This window comes from Hipposideros armiger, unplaced genomic scaffold, assembly GCF_001890085.2.
Source record: "Hipposideros armiger isolate ML-2016 unplaced genomic scaffold, ASM189008v1 scaffold_871, whole genome shotgun sequence".
Taxonomy (NCBI): domain Eukaryota; kingdom Metazoa; phylum Chordata; class Mammalia; order Chiroptera; family Hipposideridae; genus Hipposideros; species Hipposideros armiger.
The window spans coordinates 283928-309536 of NW_017732221.1; the positions used below are offsets into that span (position 1 = coordinate 283928).

At 32.4% G+C, this 25609-nt stretch overlaps 1 protein-coding gene across 6 annotated transcripts in view; it reads left to right on the forward strand.

The window, feature by feature from the left end:
- LOC109374890 (sodium channel protein type 1 subunit alpha) overlaps positions 1 to 25609 on the forward strand; it is a 147647-nt gene that overhangs the window by 114382 nt on the left and 7656 nt on the right. For 5 of the 6 annotated variants that reach the window (XM_019629852.1, XM_019629851.1, XM_019629850.1 and 2 more), the window contains 9 exons: positions 238 to 361; positions 1960 to 2114; positions 5021 to 5194; positions 7544 to 7666; positions 15321 to 15602; positions 18041 to 18094; positions 19675 to 19812; positions 21689 to 21793; positions 23367 to 23637. In XM_019629852.1, coding sequence (XP_019485397.1) covers positions 238 to 361; positions 1960 to 2114; positions 5021 to 5194; positions 7544 to 7666; positions 15321 to 15602; positions 18041 to 18094; positions 19675 to 19812; positions 21689 to 21793; positions 23367 to 23637 — 1426 coding nt within the window. The remainder of the gene's footprint in view (positions 1 to 237; positions 362 to 1959; positions 2115 to 5020; positions 5195 to 7543; positions 7667 to 15320; positions 15603 to 18040; positions 18095 to 19674; positions 19813 to 21688; positions 21794 to 23366; positions 23638 to 25609) is intronic. The other variant, XM_019629854.1, reaches the window with a different exon arrangement.

The following is a 25609-nucleotide window of genomic DNA, read 5'->3' on the forward strand; positions in this document are numbered from 1 at the left end:
ATGGCCATTTGTAACATCATAACATAGCAACCTGATTTCATACTTACATTGTAAATTACTGTAAAGGAGTTAACGTAGACAATTTCCTTATTTCCTCTTCTTATTCAATCCCTCTTTTGCTCTAAAATCTCTTCAAGAAGTTCAAAATCAGTTCATAGTACTAATCTTTTCTTGCTAGGCTATTTGTTAGTTACCAAAATTAAAATGATTCACTTTTTATGTCTATCTCATGCACAGAAGCTTAATGAAAGCACTAGTTCATCATCAGAAGGCAGCACTGTAGACATTGGTGCACCTGCTGAAGAACAGCCTGTAGTGGAACCTGAGGAAACCCTTGAACCTGAAGCCTGTTTCACTGAAGGTAAAGAAAATGATGTCATGTTAACCTTTCATTTGTAGAGCGCAGTTTTTTAGCTGTTAATCACCCAAAATTGAACATTCATAGTAGAATAGAACTTTATAATAGATCTATTTCAAGTATTACCTCTAATATGCTGATATGTTTAAAATCTACTATGTTTTGGTTACCTCTGCCCGTTATGTGTAAGGGATGATAAACACGGAGAAAAATGTTTTAATATAATCAAACTAGTGACTAATGTATCATTTTTAAAATAACATGGTGATATCACAATAAGTTGGGGTTAAAACACTAGTCAAAATGCTTATACACAGAATTTGCATTTAAAATAACTTTCTGACTATTAAAATTAAATGAGTTGCAAATGCTAAATTGTATTTTTTAATGAAATTATCAGTTTCCAGTGCTTGTTGGATGAAACAGGAAATAAGCACTACCCAATAGCTAATACTTGAACAGTATCTGGTTGAGCCTGGAACAGTATGGACAATAGATCTAAAAGCTTTGTTTTTCCATGGTCCGATTTTCTTGGGAATATGAGTCTTGAAGAGATGAATATATTTGTATACTTTCTATTAAGTGTTTTATTTCGTATATAAATTATACACATCACTCAAAGTCCTTCTCAAATTACCTTCATCTGACCATGGTAGAAAAGAGCTTCCTTTCTTCTTAACAGATATAATAAATATATCCATTTAATTCTCCTGATAATAATCATATATTCTTTTATGAGAGCTCTTCTCTTTCTCTTTTGAGCTGTTATATGTATCTTGACTGTCTTTCTTCCCCTCTTTCTCCCTCCCTTTCTCCTTTGCTTCCCTTTCCTTTCCTTTCTCCCTTTTTTCTTCTAGCATACCTGCCTTTTTTTTTTCTTGAGGAGGGTTCCTATGTTCATATCTATTCTTGAAAACCAGAATGTAATATTCATGGGGGCAAGGTCCATGTTCTGTACTTTTTTTTTTTTGGTATCATCCATGGTGCTTACAAAGGTACTTGCATATACCTGTTGATTTAATTCTTATGTTAGAATGAGTAAAAGCAGTGTAAGGAAGGCAATGACAAATCAAAGCAGGACCATGCAAATCACATTTTAATGGACTAAATTAATTTTGAAAATTATATAAGCTCTTCTAGGAGCAACACAAAAAAACCTAAACAGTAACAAACCAGCATTGTTGGGAGAGGTGTACATTATTACTCTACATCCTCTTTAAAAGGGAAGTTTTCTGTTTATTACTAATTTCCATTTGAAGTCCTTTTCTAGAGTGGCTTCATCAGAGAGCATGGGATGATAGAGTACAAGGCAAAAGCTACTTTACATTTATTTACACTTTTCAAAGTTCTTTCTTTGACTGTAACAGTTGAGTCAGAAAAAGGCAGGTGTTATTAGCCAGGGAATCATTTAAACAGATGGAATATTTTCACAACTTCACACAGCTAATGAATATGCTGTTACTACTCCAGACGTAGAGAATTATCCTAGCAAGGTGGAGATGGCAATAGTGATGAGAAGATGAATCAAGGACATGCCCAAAGTTATTATTGAAGCAGCAGAAGTTATTTCATCTACTCCTATTTGAACATTATACTTTCAGGCTGTGTGCAAAGATTCAAATGTTGTCAAATCAGTGTGGAAGAAGGGAGAGGAAAGCAGTGGTGGAACCTGAGAAGAACATGTTTCCGAATAGTTGAACACAATTGGTTTGAGACCTTCATTGTTTTCATGATTCTCCTCAGTAGTGGTGCTCTGGTGAGTGAATATTAAGCAAAAGCGGTACAATACTATTTTTAAATTGTTTAATACCAATGACTTATAAATCCTTTCTGTTGCATTATTTAAAATCCAATATATAGTTTCCCCTGAGCCCTCACTGTACATCCATTTCCATTTTCACAGCATCAGCCATCACCTGTTTGATAAATCCCAAACTGTTATCTCTACTTATGACTTCCTACTTAAATATACATACATCTCCATATCCATCCACCCACCCACCCATCTACCCACTAACTCACCCTTCTACCCAGCTCCAGTGTATTTTTAATTACCCTAATTTCATATCTTTCAGACTATATACTTTATGTTTAACTATGCATTTCTGAATTGACTTTTACTGTATATATATATATATATACACACATATATATATATATATATATATATATTTCTAATAAGCTATTTATTAAATTTTGCTTATTATTAAGTAATCCAGAAAATTTGTCCCTCCACTTCATTCATTATAACCAAAGAATATGAATATTCAGTTACTTACATTTTAGCAAGAAAGCAAGCATGGCAACTACAGTGTAATTAATGGAAAGTCCTCTGATTGGAAATATATAACTTCTGATGAATTTTATTTCTGAATGACATTATTATGATCTCTTTATGAACAGTCAATAACTTTTTGTAATCTTTTCTTGTTATTAATTAAAGTTTATTGGGGTGACAATTGTTAGTAAAGTTACATAGGTTTCAGGTGTACAATTCTGTAATACATCATCTATATATCACATTGTGTGTTCACCACCCAGTCAGTTCTCCTTCCATCACCATATATTTGACCCCCTTTACCCTCATCTACCATCCCCCTCCCCCCTTACCTTCTGGTAACCACTGAACTATTGTCTGTGTCTTTGAGTTTTTGTTTCTTTATTTGTTTGTCTTGTTCCTTTGTTGCTTTCAGTTTTATATCCCATTTATAGCACATGTGAGTGAAATCACATGGTTCTCGACTTTTTCTGTCTGACATTTCACTTAGCATAATAATCTCAAGATCCATCCATGCTGTCACAAATGGCACTATTTTATCTTTTCTTATGGCAGAATAGTATTCCATTGTGTATATACCACATCTTCTTTATCCAGTCATCTACTGAAGGACACTTTGGTTGTTTCCATGTCCTGGCCACCATAAATAAAGCTGCAATGAACATTGGAGCACATATATCTTTACGGATAAATGTTTTCAGATTTTTTGGATAGATACCCAGGAGAGGGACTGCTGGGTCATAAAGAGGCAACCAACAAAATGGGAGAAGATTTTTGCAAACAATGCCCCTGATAAGGGGCTAATATCCACAATATAAAAGGAACTCATACAACTCAACAACAAAAAAACAAACAATCCAATTTAAAAATGAGCATAGGACCTGAATAGACATTTCTCCAAAACGGACATACAGATGGCCAATAGGCATATGAAAAAGTTCTGAACGTCACTAATCATCAGAGAAATGCAAATAAAAACCACAATGAGATATGACCTCACACCAGTTGGAATGGCTATCAACAGGACAAATAATAACAAGTGTTGGAGAGGCTGTGGAGAAAAAGAAACCCTCATACACTGTTGATGGGAATGCAGATTGGTGTAGCCGCTATGGAAGGCAGTGTGGAGGTTCCTAAAACAAATAACTTCTTAGGGACAACTTCTCTGTCTATTTTGAATTTGGTCATTATTCTTATGCTACTCAGGAAATAATGAATACTGGTAACAGTAAATATTGGGCAGTGTGCCTAAGTGATTCATTTAAGGATTGGTTTCTCTTTATATGAAGGTGTTCTTTATATCAGAATCAATTTACATTTACATAAAATAGTTTACAAAAATATAAAGTATAACAAATGGGTAGCATTTATGAAAATACTGACACAAATAGAATACTTAAGCCATAAGATAGATGATAGATAGATGATAAATAGATAGATAGATAGATAGATAGATAGATAGATAGATAGATAGATAGATATACATAGATAGGATAGGATAGGATAGGTAGATCTTGCTTGATTGAAACACAAAGTTTCATTAACTTAAGTTTATAATTTGAATATAGGCTATATTTCCCTGAATATTTCTCTGATGAAATACATTTTTTCTACATGTTACTTTGGACAAGAAATAGTCTTTCACCATTGTACCAAATATGAGACTTAGATGTAAAATATCAAGACAGTTTCTTATTAGAAGAATATATATTGTTTTCTAAATGAGAAATAATTTTATCTTACCATCATTGTCACACAATATATCTTCTGAGAAATATAAGCTATCAACAAAATGAAGGGAAAAAAGGGGACAAATGAACCCAACTAGGCAATAAAATTGGATAACGTGATGATCAATTACAATTTCTGCTTTTATAAAAAAATTACAATTTAAGCTTCACTTTTAATTTTTTCAATCTTCTTTGTGTGGCAAAAAAAAAATCCAACAAGGGGAAGCAAATAAATAAATAAATACATAAACAAACAAATAAATAAATAAATAAATAAGAAACAAAAGGAATAAATAACTTCAAGTTGAGATAACATCATCAAGATATGACAACAAGAACTATTTTCTAATAAGTCAAATTAATTCATTAGAATGATACTTTTACTTTTTTTTTCTAGCTATAATATCAATGGAGAGTAAAACTTTTCCCTTGATTCATTAAAAGATCTTTGAGTGGAAAAAAAGCAGCAATAGCTGCTGTTTCTCTGCACTCTCATTTCAATTGAATGTCGTGTGTGTGTGTGTGTGTGTGTGTGTGTGTGTGTGTGTGTGTGTGCGCACATACACATATATTCAGGAAAAAATGGAGTCAGAAAAAGTAGCTTATAGAGTGTAATAGTTTTAAAAAGCTAAAATGTATAACTTTTCTTTATAGGCATTTGAAGATGTATACATTGATCAGCGAAAGACAATTAAGACAATGTTGGAATATGCTGACAAGGTTTTCACTTACATTTTCATTTTGGAAATGCTTCTGAAATGGGTGGCATATGGCTATCAAACATATTTTACCAATGCCTGGTGCTGGCTGGACTTCTTAATTGTTGATGTAGGTATCCTCAATATCTTTGTCTTCCATTCAAGGTAGTTTGTCTTATCTATATACTATAATAATTCTAAAATAGTAAGTCTCTGACCACTGTGTTGTATTGACAGGGTATGCTACTTAATTGACACTAAACAAATTCACTGAATGTAGTGTAGTTTATATAGGAATAAGCTAATTTAGTCTTGATTTAGCACTGGGGAGAATGGGATTTATGGTGGTTATCTAGGATAAAAAGCTGGAAAAAAATAGCAGTTTGTAGGGAAAGTGGTGAAATAAGGTATGTTGCTTAAATTCCTTATATTGTGAATCAGAAAGACTTGAGTTTTAATCCTAACCCCACCACTGATTGGTTGTTTGCCAGTGAGTAAGTTGGCTCTTGACTCTAAATTTTGATAGTGCATATGAGTACAGGATTAACGATACATAATAGTCATGATTGTGGGCGCTCCTATCAATTTTTAAAATTCTCTTTGATCTCAAAGTTTTTAAAGGATAGCTTTAAAGAGTATATAATATATATTATAACTTCATTAGTGGAAGTAAGATGTACAGAGTGTAGGGAAAACTACTTCATGCAGTGATGAGTTTCCCTAGAATGTAGACTAGATTTGCGGCAAGGCATAAGGTACCAAACAGCCCTTCACAGAATTTGTATACCTAATTATTAATACTTCATTTGCCCTGAAACAAGTGGCTGCCTTCATGATTTGTGAAAGTTAAACATCATATCTCATGTTATCAGTTTGCCATAATTTCAGCTCTAGAAGTGTGTGTCTGAAACATCACAAACTTCATAGGCAACAGTTTTATCCCCCAAAGATAATACTCCAACAGGTCTATGCAGGTTTCTCGTGGAAAGTATTTCTAAAGCTAAGAGTCCTGCGTATTTTGTGTCTTCTTAATTCTGAACAAAGGCAAATCCAGAACTATTTGAAAGGCTTTCTAATGTTGCTATGAACAAGTGAATTGAGAGAAACCTCTAGAGAATTCCTCTATCATATATCATAAAGAGACAATGTTTCTAATATTGAGGTTTCAAGCATATTTCAAGTTATATTTTCAAGTCCTCATAATTTTTCACACTAGATTTTAAATCTAAATGTAATATCACACTTTTGAAACTTCCTAAGCTTTGTTTTTTTCTATTATGCTTATTACGTATCAGAACTTTTTATTTAAAAAATGAATATTTCATTTATTATTACAAGTTGGTTTTTAATAATCATTTCTGAAATATTTTAGAAAATAATTCTATAGGGTATCTTGTTGTTTTGCAATAATAATTTTTTTCAGTGTTCTATTTTAATTATTTCATAAGGATCAGTGAATCACTAAGAAGAGACAAAATGAATTATAGCAAATCTAAAGTAATGTAAAAATATATTAAATATCAGGCAAATTAACACACTTAAAAATAGAAAATTTTGCAAAAATAGTTTCCAACATATTTGGAACTGTCCAAATGCTAGCCACTTTCAAATGAAATAAATTGTAACTGTTTGGTATGGAGTTTTGGTAAATTCTTTATTTAGAAAATTCGGTACTTAACATTTTTATTTCTTAGTCATTGCGTATTTCATTACAAATGAAGTAAATTCATAGATTTATTGATTTGGTAAATATTTATTGATTAGGCATTTTAGGCCAGGTACCATGTCAGAAGCTGTAAATTACAGAAAGCTGTATATAGTATAGAAAACAGTTGAGGAAGTTGCAAGATGAATTACTTCTTAAGTTGTATTTATTTACATAGGAATAAACATAGATAAGTGAAAATACAGGTATTAGCAAGGCAAACAAAGAATCTCCTTCCCAAAATCAACTGCAAAACTATGTGACTTAGCATATTAATTTCTGAGACTATCAATTATAATTAGTTAGTTGAACATACTAAAGCAGAATAGGGATTGCTTGCTTTTTCTGATACAATAGCAGTTTTTATATTTTATTTAGCCATAGGCAAAGCCCTGAATTTAGAAGCAGCTTGATAAAATAAAGGATGGATAGCCCATGACATTTTCTTATACCTGGGTTTCTTTCTGTTTTAAATTAATGTTTATTTAGTTTTTCTAACTAGCTGCTCTACTAATAAACTAATTGAGTAATTAATAGATTACATGATGTTTGAAGGTTTTTTTAATACAATCAGCTTTTAACATCTTGAAAGCTACTTTCTTTGCATCAAACTGAAAATATTTCCTTAAAATTTTTAAATGTTTACTGAAAATGTGTAACCATTCATCTTCTGAATAATTATAAGCAAAAATCATGTATGTTGTATTACATAGTAGCTGCAAATCGAATACCAACAATTTTATTTGTTTGTTTGTTTATTTATTTATCACGCAGGTTTCATTGGTCAGTTTAACAGCGAATGCCTTGGGTTACTCAGAACTTGGTGCCATTAAATCTCTCAGGACACTAAGAGCTTTGAGACCTCTAAGAGCTTTATCACGATTTGAAGGAATGCGGGTAAGGAAACTGAAAGAACGCTAAGTATTTCATATAGCCAAAATTAGATTACATTTTTAAAAAAGGAAAACCCATGCATGCAAAGGAATGGCAAATCCTTGCAAAATTGCTACTTTATCTTTTATCTGTTGCATATTTAATTCTAGGTGATATGCAAGAGAATTTAGGCCTCTCTTGAAATGATAAATTATCATTTATCTGCTGTGCTTGTTAAAATAATTTTGTTTCCTAATCTATCTTGGGAGTTTCTTTACAAACCTGTATACAAAAAGCAAATGCTCTATTAAAGTACTATATGTAATGCTATAATAATCAACTAAAGTGAATTTTACATCATGTGCTTCTCATTTGTGATGATCTAAATGGTACTTATTGAGTTTTGTTGACAATAATACGAATCACACATGTGCCTAAATATAAGCATAAAGGAAAAAATGAAAAGGTGTCCGGATTTTGTCTGTATAATGCCAAAGTTTGCATTACTTTAATATATTCAAGGGTAGATAAAATTGACTAAATTTTAAACTTTTCAAAAGTTATGTTAAACATAGCCTCAATTTGTAAATTCATTAATCTTCTTAAATTATATAAGTAGTAATAGTAACTTAAAGATTTTATATATATAAATCTACACAATTTTTCCTGACAATGAAGTAAAACATTTATAACATAATGAATACAAAGCATAATTTTGACTCATTACCATAGATGATTCATAAGTTAACCATAACTTAAATCTCATTTATCTGAATAACACAGAACTTTACATTATATCTTCTAAGGAAATAGTAAACCATTCCCAGATTAAAAATTTTGCCATTATCAACTTGTTATTTTCCATGCCTTTTTTTTTTAAGTTTCAGGTGTACAAAACAATGCAGCAGTTATACTTTTCACCCCTCACAAAGTGACAACCCTCTCCCCATTTTTAAAAGCATGAAACATTAATGTACATGATCTATAACATAAAAAAGTAGCTGTTTTTTAAAAAATGGAATTCTTTTCTACCAAAACAAAGATGCTGAATTAAGTGTAATTCCAATAGAAAAACATTGCTCTTTTGCTGCCTAAGGTTTAGTTATGTTTATAGAAACTAACCTGTATTATAGGCTTCCATTTGCATTTTCTAGGTTGTTGATAGCCTTATGTGTTCTTCTGAAATAAAATTTATTATAAATGTCACTTTTTAATAACATAAGGCTTATCTTCAATTTCCCTAACATATATAAAAAAGTTTTTTTTTTCTCATTAGAAACAATTTAACACAATATAATATGGTCTTATTTCTCACAGAGATTCATATATTTTTACTAAACTATTAAAGGAAATTCTCTCCAAGGTATGTGAAAATTAAGTTCATTTTCCAATTAAAAGGTAACTTTCTATAGTTTCAGACTGGCAGTTTCAGTTCTGGGAGAAAATATTATTTCTATGCATTCTACTTGAAAACATGTCAGCTGAATCAAAGTATAGTAGTTCTCCCTTAGCCAAGGCTTCACTTTTAATAGTTTCAGTTACCCACAGTCAACCATGGTCCAAAAATTTTAAATGAAAAATTCCAGAAATAAAGAATTCATAAGTTTTAAATTTCATGCCTGTGAGTAGGGTGATGAAATCTCATAGCACCCTGCCCTGTGCTCCCCAGGACATGAATCACATCTCTGAACAGCGAGACAGTCACTTAGTGGCCATTTTGGTTATTAGATTGACTGTTATAGTATCACAGTCCTTTTGTTCAAGTAACCTTTATGATATTTAATAATGGCCCCCAAGCACAAGAGTAGTGAGGTTGACAATTTGGATATGCCAAAAAGAAGCTGTAAAGGGCTTCCTTTAAGTAAAAGGTGAGTATAGTACAATAAGATATTTCAGGAGAGAAAGACCACATTTACCTAACTTTTATTAGAATATATTGTTATAATTGTTCTATTTTATTATTAGTTATTGTTATTAATCTCTTACAGTGCCTAATTTATAAATTAAACTTTATCATAGATATGTATGTATAGGAAAAAACATAGTATATATAGGATTAGGTGCTATCCACAGCTGCAGGCATCCACTGGAGGTCTTGGATTGTATCTCTGACGGATGAGACTACAGTAATACATATTAAAAGTCTCCTAAAATTGGGACAATGCTAAGCATTTGAAGTTGTTATAAACATTTCAAATTGACCATGAGTCAAATGGCCAGATACTCCTGTATTTAACACTTTATTTTCACAACAATGTTCGCCCTTTTAATTTTTATAGAAATAACTTTATCTATAATTATTGATCAATAATGCTTTTATATTATAAGAAGACTTTAAGTTTCAAAACTTGCAGCTTTAAAGACATAAACTCCTTATAAATGTTGATAGGAGATCAACTAATCATTTACATTAACAAATTTATGAATATGGTTCCTTGCCTCATAATGACAGCATATATACAACCCTAAAAGAGCTGATCATTTCAATGCATATTTGGCATTGTAGAGACAAAATAACCTGATTATTGATTCTATTTTTTTGTGTTTCTAGTGTCTGGATTTTTTTACTTTTAAAAAATGTAATCATAGATGACGGCAAGGATGGAAATAATAATGATGGTTATAATTGGGAAGTGAGATTGGAATATATTCAGAAACTCTCATTTTATTCTTTTCCTTAGCAGCATAAAATCTCAAAAGCTGTGTAAAAGCATAAATCAGGCATTCATTTTATTTTTGTTGTTTTGTCACGTTTTCAAAGCATGTGCTTTTACGCAGCATTATTACCAAATAAAGCATGCTGTACAATGCTTGATAGGAAGTTAGAAAGTAATAAGCAAATTATCATCACGTTACATTTTATGTTTTGCATGTTTTATGCACATTGTGGCTGAGAGCTTTTAAACATTTATTGTATTTCAAATTTCCAGTCCAAATTTTTCAACTTGTAAAATTGAACTGAGTGAATTGATGTCGTGACATTCTAGAGTAAAATGAAATTTGTACTTAAATTTGTATTTTTAGTTTCCTGATCTAGGAAATCATAAAGACCTTCTTTTTTCAAAAGAACTCAAGTCTTGATTGATAGGGAAACAGACAAGAGAGCATCATATACAAAAAGTAACACCAAATGTTCTGTCATATCAGATTTCTAACTAATAACAAACTATATATTTCTATTTTATATAGGATAATCTTGCTCCAACTTGGATGAGGTGGAGCGCTGGTTCCTCCCCTCAGCCCTTTATTATGGGTACTGTATTACCCCTTTTGCTACCTTTCATCCTTTCACTGTGACTTTGTGTAGTGGGATGAGGGAGGGGTTGGGAAGGGTACGCTTGCACCACAGTAGGGAAAATACAGTCTTTACATTTTAATCCCCTATTTTCAACTGTCTTGAATTTTCATTTGAGAAAAAAAAACCTTTGTGAATTTACCCTTGTGGATTTGAACCCCAACTGTTGATGTCTTTATTAAGTTTCACTGAATATGATTTAGTTATGTTTATATTGATTTATCCATTGACCGGGGAGATTGACTGATTGGTGATGGTGCAGGAACCTTGGTTTAGAATGGTTGGGTGACAATTTTAATTTGTCAAGTTGATAATGCTGTTTGAAGCATAAAACCCTTGTCATTTTCTACATTGGTCTGGGTCCTAGAAACTGCCAATGAGATACCAGCAGTCGATTCTTTGCCTTGTTGATATATGTGAGCAGATGGTAGGGTGCAATATTTCTGGTTTCATAAGACTGGTATTGACTGTGTGACCGTTTTCATTTTTTATTAAGTGTAAGTTTATAGGGGTTATTATCAAAATGTAACAAGGCAAAAATATATTAATAACAAGTTCAGGGAGCACGTGTGACTTATGTTTAAATGAAAAAAAGTTAATATAAAATAACTTATTTTAATTATGCAGACTAAAACACCCACCCAGAAATAAAACAAAAACATCCTATCATGTGTATCAAGATAGAATTTAATGTATAAACTCACTTCTTAGAATAAGTCACCCCCAACTATCTCCTTAGGATTGTAAAAGATATCAAAGTGAAAACATAAATAAAAATAAATCTACATTTTATTTTTTTTCTTGAAGTTTAGGAATAATGTGCAAGAAGGAGAATTTTTATTTTTGAGGGAGAAAAAAGTTGAAATTTTTATTTGGATAATTGTTGTATCATATCTTTCAAAAATAATTACCTTACTTAAACCCCACAACATAAATGTAGTCATTAGATTTTAAAAATATTCTATTACTCTTCTTCATACTTAATAATGTGATGTATACTGCCAACTTTTGATTTTTATTCATATACTTTTTCTGTATTTCGATTTGAGGAACATTAGAATCCATGAGTAGTATTGATTGAAGCTCAAAGACAATTCCTTCAGACAAGGGGACATTTCTGCATATATCAAAATTCGTTACATTACCTTGCATATTTAATTGTTGATTCCTCATTTTATGTTGATTTAATCAAACATATAGATAATAAACCAAAAACAGAAAATCTGTAAGAATGGGTTGTGCTAGAATAGAGAAATTCTATTGATAACATTTTGTAAAACGTTTGTGAGAAGAAGCAGCAACCTCTAGTATTTATTCATTAAGATAGTTACTTTCTTAGACATCTCCTTTTATGCAGCCTGAGACCTCAATCTGTTCTTTCCAATTTATTCAGGCCAGTTCTGCCTGGCGCCTTCACCATGTGGACACCAATTACTGCAGTTACCTGGAGGCGGAAAAGAGTTAATACATCTCCCTCTGTGCTGAACCAAGGAATGGCTAGGGGCTCTTGGGAAAAGACAGTCCTTTCCCTTTTCCTTTATTGCCTAATTTAATAAAATTTTAAATGTGAATGAACCTTGTGTAGTAAATTCTCTAATACTATGTGGAATGTTTTCCAAAATACAGTTCTTTTTATCTTCATAAAAATAATCTTTTCATATTCTGAAAGGTATTGCTGCAGAGCACTTGCATCATAAATTCTATAGAGCTAATTTTAATGCCTAACAAATCCCCTTTTTCAAAGGAAACCTCTCAGACGTATTAGTTAACCCCAAATTTTTGGTTGTGTCCAGCTCTTTATTCTCATTCCATATCTAGAAACAACATTTTAAAATTATGCCTCAATCAATAAATGCTAAGCTAATCTCTACTTCATTCATTCATTCTTTCATTCATTCATTCAATGAACCATTTTTGTATTCAGAGGAATACGCTGAGTACTCTGTTATATTCCTATATTTAAAGCACTCAAAGCCATGGAGAATTCACAAATATATTATTGCATTGTAAGTTTAAATTTTTTTAAAAACCTGTCATCTTTGAAAATTACAGGAATGCTATTAACTCTAAATACAGAGCAATATGGGTTCCACATAAATGTGAACAAGTCTAAAGAGAATTAGTGAAGTTGAGAGGAAAAAGGACTAGGTGCTACTTCTCCTCTTAACTGATCTCAGCCTCATTCTTCTTATTTGCCAAATGAGAGCACAATACTAATTTATCTCTATGGTCTTGACCAGCACTGAAATTCTGATTCTTGAATTCAAAAGAGGAAATATTCATCTGTATTTTAGAGGCTAAACTGAGGGGGTGGATTTAGGCTCCATGAAAAAAAAAGTGCTGCTTGCACTAAAGCTTGTAAGAACAAAGAACAAAGGGAAATATTGCACAGAAATTGCAAAGGAAATGGCATGTCAATTCTAGGGTAATTGTATTAGCACATGGTAATTATATTAGTTGGGTTGGCATGAAGGGTAGGTGGCTAGGGAAGTTAAAACTAGAAATGTTGATTGTGGAGTGATTTGAATATCAAGGTAAGGAAAATATTTGATAATGGCTGGGTGACCATTTAATAATTTTAAAGTGAGACTTGGGGAAGGTTAATTCACCTTGCATGGATCAAAAGAAAGAGAAAGAAGGCTCTAAGGATAGTGCAAGTATGAACTAACAGAGACCAGAACTGGGATGGCAAAGGTGAAAATGGAAAAGAAGTGACAGAGGAGACAAAGGTTTTGAAAAAAAGTGTGAGACCTACGGATTGATGCGAAAAGAAATTCAAGAAATAGATATAGGTAACTAGTGCTCTGTTCATGCTCCAAATGGGCTGTTGTTGGTAAAAAATATATGCATTTTAACACATAGTCTGCATATCACAACAGAAATAGCTGTTTTATTTGGATGGTAGGTAAAATATTCAGCAAAGGAGAGAAATAAATAATAACTTGATATCTATCAGCTTTCAAATTTTGAATCCAAGAGAAATCTTAAATATTTCTTCAATCAATTGTATTAATGCAGACGACCAAGTAGGGTAATGTCAGGTGTCTTCTGTCAGCTTGGTAGGCTGCACAGGCCACATCACCTGGCTCTGCCTGGATAACTCAACCAACTTAATTTTTTCATGCTCATTGCCCCACCTTTGTCATTAGTGGTTTTATCATTTCCTTTGGCTCACTTATCACACTGTTTTGTAAAGGCCTACAGTTCTTTACAGACGTTAAGTAGTCCTCAGAAGCATATGGAATTCACTCATGTATTTGTTTTTTTCAGACAGGCCGTCAAAAAAAATTGTTCTAAAAATACACTGGCATCAAATGGCAGATAAAAGCTATTTTGATTTCTATTGCCTACTTTGGATCAGAATGACAAGAGGCACATAGGTAGAATTAACCTAGCTCTTCACGTCAAGCCTGAGGTGTCATATGCCACTTAGGAGCATTTTAGAGCCCGCCTTCTCTTCCATCTTAGGGGCTCATGTGCAGCCCCCATGGGAACTGTGGAGGAGGAAGCAAGGACAGCCATCCCTACAAATATGTTGCCTAATGTGAAAACTCAGGTTTTTAATGTATGATCTGGAAATAAAGATGAGAGGGGGAAAACACACTTCTATAGAAAAAGAGCAGATAGTTATTTAGCACAGATCTTGATGTAATCACATCAGATTGGGGAACTGTATATGGCATCCCTCCTTTCCTTATTTTCCGAAGAAACTGATTTCTATTATGTTTCATTTAAAATAAGTTTATTGAATTAAACTCAGTAAATGAAACAACTGACATGACTGGAGCTTGAAATAAACGATGTGATGATTTAATGAAATACATAATGCTAAATTGTCTTGCTTCTTATGCAAAAATTATTAGTCATAGTAATGCATGAATAATTAAGGGCAAAAATATATTAGGTATTTAATAATACTTTTATATTGATATATCTTACTCTTTAATTTATTAAAATATATTGGTGAAATCAACTCATCCAACTATTTTAATTTTGTTCGTTAACAGATTGCCTTATTTTTTTAATGAGTTAGTCTCTTATAAAATTTCCTACTTCTCTTTTTTTCTGATAAACAACACATATTCTGACTTTCTCTGGCAGCAAATTTCTCTGATTTTCCTTTTCCTTTAACTTTGGAGTACTTCCCTCTATTTTTAAACTTTTTTTGTTTCTTTGTCATATTGTCTATATTTGTTTCCCTAAATGTATTGCTTAAGAAAGAATGGACTAAATTTTAAGATTTTTTTTTTACTTTGTTTTAAATATCCTAGTATAAGTCTTGATAGTAAAGAAATTAGAAAGTCTAAAGATTACTAGGGGAATGTCTTATGTTATTTAACCGACAAGAATTCTGACTTTTCTTTTTTTCCATTTGTGTATTAGGTGGTTGTGAATGCCCTTTTAGGAGCAATTCCATCCATCATGAATGTGCTTCTGGTTTGTCTTATATTCTGGCTAATTTTCAGCATCATGGGCGTAAATTTGTTTGCTGGCAAATTCTACCACTGTATTAACACCACAACTGGTGATATGTTTGAAATCAGCGAAGTGAATAATCATACTGATTGCCTAAATCTAATAGAAAGAAATGAAACTGCCCGATGGAAAAATGTGAAAGTAAACTTTGATAATGTAGGATTTGGGTATCTCTCTTTGCTTCAAGTTGTAAGTGAACACTCTTTTCTCTGAAATTTGTTTACTGTTTGGGATAATAACAAAGTAATGACATATATCCATTATTTAGTTATTAAGAAGAAAGTTTATAATATATTTCTTTTTTCTAATTTTGATTTATTGGTACCAGTTTAGCAGTGCAGACATAGTTGAGAGTGTCCAGGTATTTCAGTCCTTTCCAGAGGGCTTTTTCTGTTCATATTGCTTTCTCTTCTATATGAAAAAGTTGATTAATGCATCACATAAGTGTATTTTTTTCTATTGCAATGGAAAAGCTTGTTTCACTGATAGATCATATCACACCACCCCACAAAGCACACAGGCTTAACATACCTGGTTGGAAAGTAACAAATTGGTGGGAGTTAACTGCTACTGAGTTGTGTCATTTGGACTGAAGATTAGGGAATGCTGTTCAGGTTTTAGGATCAGATGTTCATAGTGATAGGAAGCAATGCCAGGTAATGCCTGGACACAGAAATGAACCACAAGCAGCTGCTGTCTTACTCCAAATGACCTCTTAGTACAATTACTTATGTTTATTTTATCTAAATAGTCATGTTTTCACTCCTGGGTCTCTAGAACTGATTTACACAAAAGAAAAATAGTTTACAATTTACAAAAGTGTAAAAGATAGTGGCCCTGTAAACATTTTCATATGATGCTATGTTTAGCTGCAGCTGTATCACAAAAAAGCAGTGGATAAAAACCGTCCAGATTGTTCAAAAACCTTTGTAAAAACACTGCTCTATCTTCGCTGCTGAAACGCTGCTTTAAAAAAAAGAAAGAAAGAAAGAAAGGAAGGAAAGAAGGAAGGAAGGAAGGAAGGAAAGAAGGAAGAAAGGAAGGAAGGAAGGAAGGAAAAAAGGAAGGAAGAAAGGAAGAAAGAAACTGTCTAAATTCTTCTCTTGTGGTTCTACAGAGTTCTTAGGGCAAAAATCTATTTCTCTTCACCAAGGCTTTTATTTCAATTGTTCAACCACAAGACTAAGCAATGGCCCCCTTGCATCTCTTTCAAAGGTGTCTGTACTACTACCCCTTTGCACGTTCTTCCCACCTTCTTGTTGGAAATTCTTATTCCTCTGTGGATGTTTCGGAGTTACTTTGAATGCTCATTCAAAATCTGACAAGTATGATTTCTTTAAATATTATAGTAGGCACATGATGATATTTCCTTGGGCATTTATCCTAATCTTAACTAATAACTACACTTGTAAATATCACTAAAGCATATCACTTCCTCCATAAAATTGAGAAAACAACATTTGAAAATTTCCAGGAATTCCTTAAAATATTAAACAAGTCTAAAAATATATCTGAAGGATCCCGCACACAGCCATTAAATAAATTTTGCTACTAAAGAAACTAAAGTACTGCTTTATACTTGACTTTATACAGAATCACCTCTCAATTAATAACCATTGAAATGGTTCCTTGAATCACCTTTCTCTATTTCTGTACCTAGCATGTAATGGACTTATTCTATCATTAACCTCAGTCATTGACACATTCAACCAATACCTCTTTGATACACAAATAGCATATTTTCTAGCTAAGAATCATTATTTTTTCTTCACTGCCATCATGCCCACCCTTACTTTCTTCCCAGGACATCCACCACTTCACAAGTGTTGGTGTAACAAGTATGTGTGTATTTGTGTGTGTGTGTGTGTGTGTGTGTGTGTGCGTGTGTGTGCAGATACAGATATTGAAAACTTTGCTAAACTTGCTCCCTAGCTAAGGAACAACCCTCTAAGGCCCAAAGAACTCAACTCATGTCCTAACAAATAAATTACTATAAGGTATTAGACTTAAGATCCTTCTTGAAACTTTGAATGCCAAGTGTCTGCTGTACTATTTTATTAACTTAGTCTCATTAAAAATTACAGAGAAGTGTGGAATAAAAGGTTATTTCTGGATTTTATGCTTCAAAATTCTTAAAAGAATAGTTATAATGCCAACTTTATGATCCTTAGAGTGTTACAGCCAAGAGAAGTCTTAAACTTTCAGTCACTTTAATCACCTTGTAGATAGAGTTCAACAGATGATAATTGGATCAAGTTGTAATTGTTTTGTTCTTAAAGACATTACCAAATGTGTTGGCATTTGTAAAGCTTTCTGAACATATTATACCATATTTTGATAGCACTTTAAATAGAATTATTTCATTAACTCCAAAGAATTGAGAAGTATTTATGAGTTGATTATCAAGCAGGAGGATATGTCAAATGACCATTTTGTTCATTATGTGTTCTAGAAATGAAGAGCTTTACTAAAATAGTGTGTTGATCCAAACTCCATGTAAATTTTGTTTTGAAAAGTCTTTTGAAAAATGTTCTCTTTTAAAAAATATATAAGTAAGAATATTTATTATACATCAAATCTGAATTATTTTTTACTCCAAATTAAAGCATGCATGTCCTTCTTAATAGGCCACATTTAAGGGATGGATGGATATAATGTATGCAGCAGTTGATTCCAGAAATGTAAGTATTTCCTACATCCTATCTTTTTATAATATTGGTTAGATACTAAAATTAATTCAACAGAACATAGCAGCTGAATGAAATGATTCTACAATGATTTAAAGAAACAAAGCAAAAATATATCCCAAATTAATATTCAATTATACCACTGTTTATCAGAAAGATCTTATGAAGACAAATCAAGACAAAGTATTTTGAAAGTCAAACTAAAGTAGCATATTTATATATTTAATAACTAACAAATATCCACCTATTAAATATTTTCTGTTTTGTTTCCTTTTTAGTCTGCTAATTACATAAGCAATAATAATTTTGGTGTACAAGGGCAAATGTGAAAAAATACATGATTACCATTAGTATTTGAAATGTGTAGTTACTTTCCATATTAGACAGCATGAAAAGTTAGGGATGTTGTTCAGGCAGCCTTAGATTTCTATAACAGTCCATTTCAAATTCATTATGTTATATAATCTTAGCGTCCATAAATTTACTGAAGTCTTTACCAATGCTGTTATCACTTCTATTGCAAACAGATTCCTTTAAGTTTACATCACCAAAGTTAAGACCTACTTTATATGATTTCTCCTACAACAACTTCTTTCCAGGCTTCAAGAAGAAAACTGAAATCTGTGGTCATTCCAACTCTGCTCCTCAAAACTTTGTAAAACTTAGTATTTTCTATCAGCCTTCACCTTTCCATTCTGAAGCCCAATCTGTTCAGCCTTTCATCATTAAAAAAATAACCTCTTTCCTTGTAATCTTTAAACTGACCTGATGCAGATTACTTTTATCTTTCTTAACATGTACTCCCCATCAGTGACTTTTATGTTGAGTACCTTCCCCATATCTTCCAGCATTGCGTTACTTCCGTTGGTTAGTTATTATTTTGCCTTTTGTGTTTGGTTGGTTTTTCACTCCATTGTCTTTAGAAGGAAATAAATCTATTAGGGAACTATCTATAATGACTCTATTACTCCTTTACTAAGTGATAAATGATCGTTCAATGCTAATTTACTGTATGTACAATCTAGAAATTAAATTAGCAATTGAAGATTTATAAGATGGAGTGTCCAGTTATGTCCACTCAATTTGGAAAATGCATTAAGTGTTGTGATGTTAAAGACATGAATGATCTTTATGAATGATTAGAAACGTCTAGATGAATGATTCAATTCTTGTTTGCCAAATAAATTCATGCACGTACAAACGTTTTTTTCTAAACAGTCTACACACATTTACTGAAGTAAAAATTTTTCATTAATAATTTTTATATTATTAAGATTCAAGGCCTTAAAACTTTACAAAATTTTACATGCTACTATCTAAATATCAAGTTATTAGTTGCACTTATATTTATAAAAATAGATTATAAAGTGTCCTAATTACAATATTTTTCACATGAAAACATCCTTAAAGCCTATGTTCAGAGATTTTTTTAGAGGTAGCTGAATTCAGAGTAAAAAAAGAAAAGTACTGCTTAAATATTACTACGAATTTTCTTTTCTTTTTTCATGAAAAAGCACCAATGACTTCCAGCATCAAAATGTATTGTGATATTTTAAAATATTTTTCTTTGGTAGGTGGAACTCCAGCCTAAGTATGAGGAAAGTCTATACATGTATCTTTATTTTGTTATTTTCATCATCTTTGGGTCCTTCTTCACTTTGAACCTGTTTATTGGTGTCATCATAGATAATTTCAACCAGCAAAAAAAGAAGATAAGTATTTCTAATATTTTCTCTCCCACTAAGATCACATTATTTGAAGTGTTTTTGCCTCCAAACGTTACTTTAATTCAGAAATCAAATGGGTGTATATATTAAAATGTCATTTTGCATCTTCCCCCTCTGCCATCCATTGCCCGTCTCTTTCAGGGTGTAAAAAGCCAAGAATGATTGTGTTGCATATTCTTGTGCATAGGCTCTTCTATTTTTTTTTTTAATCAGAGGCCAACTTTTCTATCTTTTGAAAGAAAATAATTAGAAAAGAGCTAGTGAAGAACCCAGGCATATGCCCCTTTCCCAAAGTCAGCTTGTTTTGTCCCTACAACTCCCATCCTTCAAATAAATCTTTAAGCTGAAATCCTTAGAATATTTGCAATAAATTAATCATAAGTTGTAAACTTCTTCTATGTTTCTTTTCATATTTTTTTATTTCATTTGTTCCTTTTATGTATTTTCACTTTATTCTCCCTGATATTTAATTATAAACTATCAGTTCCAGTCATGAATTAAACAGCTCTTTATTTTATTTTCATTTGTAAAGCCCATGTTATTATTCCAAATATGTATATGTATGTTATAGAAAATATGGAAAAGTAAAGAAACACTACTTGGGAGTAACCACTATTCACATTTTATGTTTTTCCATTCAAACTTTATCTAAACATATTCTTGTTATTGAAATCATTTATCTATAATTATAAATTCTCTTTTTGACTTAAGTATTTTCCCATTTTCTTAAGTCTTCATATATACATTATCATAATTTACTTAACCATTTCCCAATAGATTGATGATTTAGGTTGTTTCTAATCTTTAATGATTTAAATAGTGCCTTTTCAAAACTCTTTGTGCCCCCCCCCAAAAAAAAAGTTTTTAATTATTTTCTTAAGACAAATTCCCAGAGTAAAGTATTTTGCTTCCCCAAAATAATATTCTCACTCACACTGCCAATAACTGTGTATGGATGTGCCCAGGTCACTACTGCTTCACTGGCATCAAACATCCTCTCTGTTTTTAATACTTGATAAATTAAATTTGCATTTAATTTTAATTTTCATATATTTTATTACTGGTAGGTTTGAACATGTTTTCAAGTGGTTTTTTTTGGCCATTTATATTTCTTCTTTTGTGTGCTGCTCCTTTATCTGATTTGCTCAGTGTGTTTTCTTACTACATAATGAGTGCTTTCATTGTATGAGACTCACTATAGAACATTCCTGTCCCTATCCCTTTTACTGTTATATTCTTCTGTAGTCCATATCAGACTACTCTGTTTTATTTATTAGCCTCAGTTCTGATCCTCTGCACCTATTGGCTTATCATATACCTGCCATAATTATGATATTTGACTTATCCCCCCTTATACCAACTCGGCCAATTTTCTTTCCAACTTTTTGCACCAATTCTTGGCAAAGTGAAAATGGCTTTTTATGAGTACTCTAAACCATCTTGCGATATACATACTCTAACTCTTTGCCACATGTGAATAAAAAATAAAATTGTCTTTAACTTTTAAAAGGCAGTATGTGTAGTGTAAGGAACAAAGTATTTAGTGTCTCAGTGAATCAGATTTTACTACTCAGTGAGTCTTAGGTAAAATACTTAACTTCTCAGTTTCTGGTTTTTTTCTTAATAAATAATAATGAAAATAATAAAGTCAATTATGGATAATTATGAGAATTAAATAAGATTATATTACCTAAAAAGTACTTTTTATTGTTCAAATTTAAAATTCCAGGCATAATTATTCTAACTGGGTGAATTTTGCATTTCCTTTTTTAACTGTTCCTTTCCTATTTTAAGATTAACACTGAAAAATTTTGTGCAAAGGGACACAGTTTTAACCAGTTTTGATTTTTCTTTTCTATACTTTGGAGGTCAAGACATCTTTATGACAGAAGAACAGAAGAAATACTATAATGCAATGAAAAAATTGGGATCGAAAAAGCCACAAAAGCCTATACCTCGACCAGGAGTAAGAAATACCAAGTGATATGGGGAAAAAAATATATACAAAAACAAAAACTTACATGGGTATTCTTACAGAAGAAATAGCAGCAAATATTTCCAGCAGCAAAGATTTCTTCCACTAATCATTAATACATATCTTTTAATGCTAATGGTAAAAATTATATAAAAAGAGAGAGACCAAGAAAAAAGAACAGAAAACGCACCCTTGATTTCAAGGGATTTAGAATTATATGTCTAGAATCCAAACTAAATGGCCCAAGGACACATAGGCAATGTGATGTACACAAGAAAAAGTTGATCATATAATTCAAAAGTAGTTACCTAATAATGCTAGGGAGAGGAGTAAACCTTGAATGGGGTTAAAATACATGCAGTTTTCTTCTACATTATCAAGTTGATGAAATCTTGAGTGAAATAACACCTTACTTCCATTTTATCTTTCATTGAAGGTACTGAGTGTTTGGAGGAGGAAAAAATTCTAGTATCTACTATTCATGTATATGACTGTAAAGGTTAGAAATTACTAATGCCTACAGAAGTCAGAGTCAATAAATGTTAATTCATGATGACAAGTAATACTCTCGTGTTTCCATGATGAACCAACTAAACAACTACTGTGAAATGGAGAAGCCCTATCCCCCACTGTACTGATTTTTATGATGATGCTATGTGAAGTTAAAATAATTCCCAGGATGCACTGGGGAACAAAATACCAGTGAACATTCATATTATGCTAGCCAACAGTTACCTTCTTGAGAATGATGAGTAAAACATATTTTCGTTTGTTAAGCCTTAACAGGGGAAGTAGAAATGAGTCAGCTATGTGTAGGAAAATGTAAGATAGAAGATATCATCAGAGTTCCTCATTGGCCAAGGGAAATGAGCCAGACAGTGGCCTGCAGTGACTGACAGTGGCAGAACTGGGGAGCAGAACCACGGATCAGTGACAAGGGATATGAATTTTTGACATCAAAGCATAAGTAATGTCATTCTGGTCTGATTATCCCTGGGCAGGCTCAATCAACATTCTATGTCTGACAATGTCAGCAAGGACTGTTTGGGGGAAGTACGTCGACACTGCCATACACGAGCTTTAAATATATAACGTTATAGGTTGTGCTGCGTATCCCAAGCTCTCTTTAACAGTTCTTTGAAAATAAGACAATGGGATGTTAATAGATACTGCATTTTGAAATAGCTTCATGGTCCACCTGATTGTGGAACATTCTGGTAAAACAAAATGAAGCAGCTTTCTTAAATTCTCATAATCTTAATGTGTTAATAGGCATTTTGTGCCTCTGAAGGAAGTGTATTAGTAGACAGTGTTTCTTATCAGAAACCTCCTTTTGACAAGGGATTGTTATTCTGTGGAATAAACAAACATAAAGAGTACATAGCAATTTAGATAACTGAACTCAAAAAATTAATGTGCTATAAATCATCTTTTACAAAATTCAGGGCCAGTGGTTACTATGTACAATACCAGAAAGTCAATTCATGCAGAATGTACTTATATAGATGTTACTGTGTACAAAATACTCTTTTCTGTTGCTAAAAGCATTTCTCTTTCTCTACAGAACAAATTTCAAGGAATGGTCTTTGACTTTGTAACCAGACAAGTTTTTGACATAAGCATCATGATTCTCATCTGTCTCAACATGGTCACAATGATGGTAGAAACAGATGATCAGAGTGATAATGTAACTAGCATTTTATCACGTATCAACCTGGTGTTCATTGTGCTGTTCACTGGAGAGTGTGTGCTGAAGCTCATCTCCCTCCGCCATTATTATTTTACCATAGGCTGGAATATTTTTGATTTTGTGGTTGTCATTCTCTCCATTGTAGGTAAGAAGTATTTAAAGTCTCTTAAGTTCAGCTCAATAAAAGTAAACATTGGAATAATCAAGTTTAAAATAGAGATCATCCCATCACTCAGAGATAATCACTGTGAAAATTTTAATGTATTTTATCCAGGTGTGTTTGTTTTTTTACAAAATGAGGCTTCTGCTATATATATATAGCATTGTATCCTATTCCATCCATTTTAGACATTAGGTGTATTATTATTTTAATACAGTAAAGTTTCATTCATTTGGATTAGAAATGTGCTATGAACTAAGACAAAAGCGTTTTTGACCTGTTGAGATTGAATAGCCTATACAATATTTAGATGTCTTTGTTGAGACGAGGACTAGAAATTTAGTCTGGTATTTAGAAAATACATTGCATCAGAGACATGGACCTAAAGTTATCAGCATGTAGATTGGAGTGAAAGTTGATGGCAAGATAAGGAAAAGCATGGAGTGTGAAGAGAATAAAGATGAGAGCAATGTTAGCAAATACAGATGGTAAGTGTTTTCAGGGTATTAGGTAGAGATTTTCTAGATCTAGACCTTGAAATGAGTTTATGGTAATGATGCACAAGGGAAGTGAGGTGGCATGAGATATTGCTTCATCTGTCATATACTTCAAAACCTAAAATGTACAATGAGGCACATGAGCAATAGCTCATCACATTAAAGATACAACTCTAGCTCCAGTGAAGAAAAGAAGTCTGTTGTGGACATGAACTGCTCATTCTTTCCCAAACCAGATGATATGATTGAGTCAATATTTCACCAGCACATATGGGGCACTCTGTTGGGAAGATTTTTCTTTTCTTTTCTTTTCTTTTAAGGTTTTTATTAAAATTAGCTAACATACAATTTTATATAGTTTCAGGTGTACACCATAGTTATTCAACATTTATATACCTAAAGAATCCAGCAACCATCTGACACTGCACCACACTATCACACTATTATTGACTGTATTCCCTATGTTGTACATTACGTCCCATGACACATTACATCCCCATGACTTATTTGTTTTAACCTGGAAATTTGGACCACTTATTGCCTTTCACCTTTCCTTTCCTTTTTAATTTTTCAATTACAGTTGACATTCAATAATATTTTAGATTAATTTCAGGTGTGTAGCATAGTGGTTAGACATTTATACAATTTAAGAACTGATCCCCCTGACTGGTCAAGTACCCATCTGACACTATACATAGTTATTGCAATATTCCTTGACTATATTCCTTATGCTATACCCTACATACCCATGACTACTGTGTAACAACAAATTTGTACTTCTTAATCCCTTCCCAATTTTTCACCCACCTCTGCAACCTCCCTCCCATCTGACAACTGTCAAAATGTTCTCTGTATCTATGAGTTTATTTCTGTTTTGTTTAATTCTTTATTTTGTTCTTTAGATTCCACATATAAGCAAAATCACATTGCATCTGTCTTTGCCTGACATACTCCACTCAGCACAATATCTTCTAGGTCAATGTATGCTGCTGCAGATGGCAAGAACCTATTCCCTTCTATGGTTGTGTAATATTCCATTGTATATATGTACCACATCCTATTTACCCATTCATCCATCAATGGACACTCAGGCTACCTCCACACCTTGGCCATTGTAAACAATGCTGCAATGAACATATGGACGCACACATCTGCTCAAAGTAGTGTTTTGGGTTACCTGGGATAACTACCTAGAAGTGGGATTGCTGGGTCCTTCTTTGTGTCTTATTATATAGCCTTTGTTATAAAGTCTAGTTTGTCTGGTGTAAGTATTGCTACCACAGACCTTTTTTTTTTTTTCTTTTTTCTTTTTTTTTTTTTTTAAGCTGAGCCATCCTGCTACCTGTTGGCAGCTCAGCGGCTGCTCAGCTCGGGCTGGACTCAAACCGCTGTTGCTCAGAGCTCAAACTCTTGAGCGAGCTCTTAATCAACTGAGCCACTCGGCCGGCCCCAGACCTTTT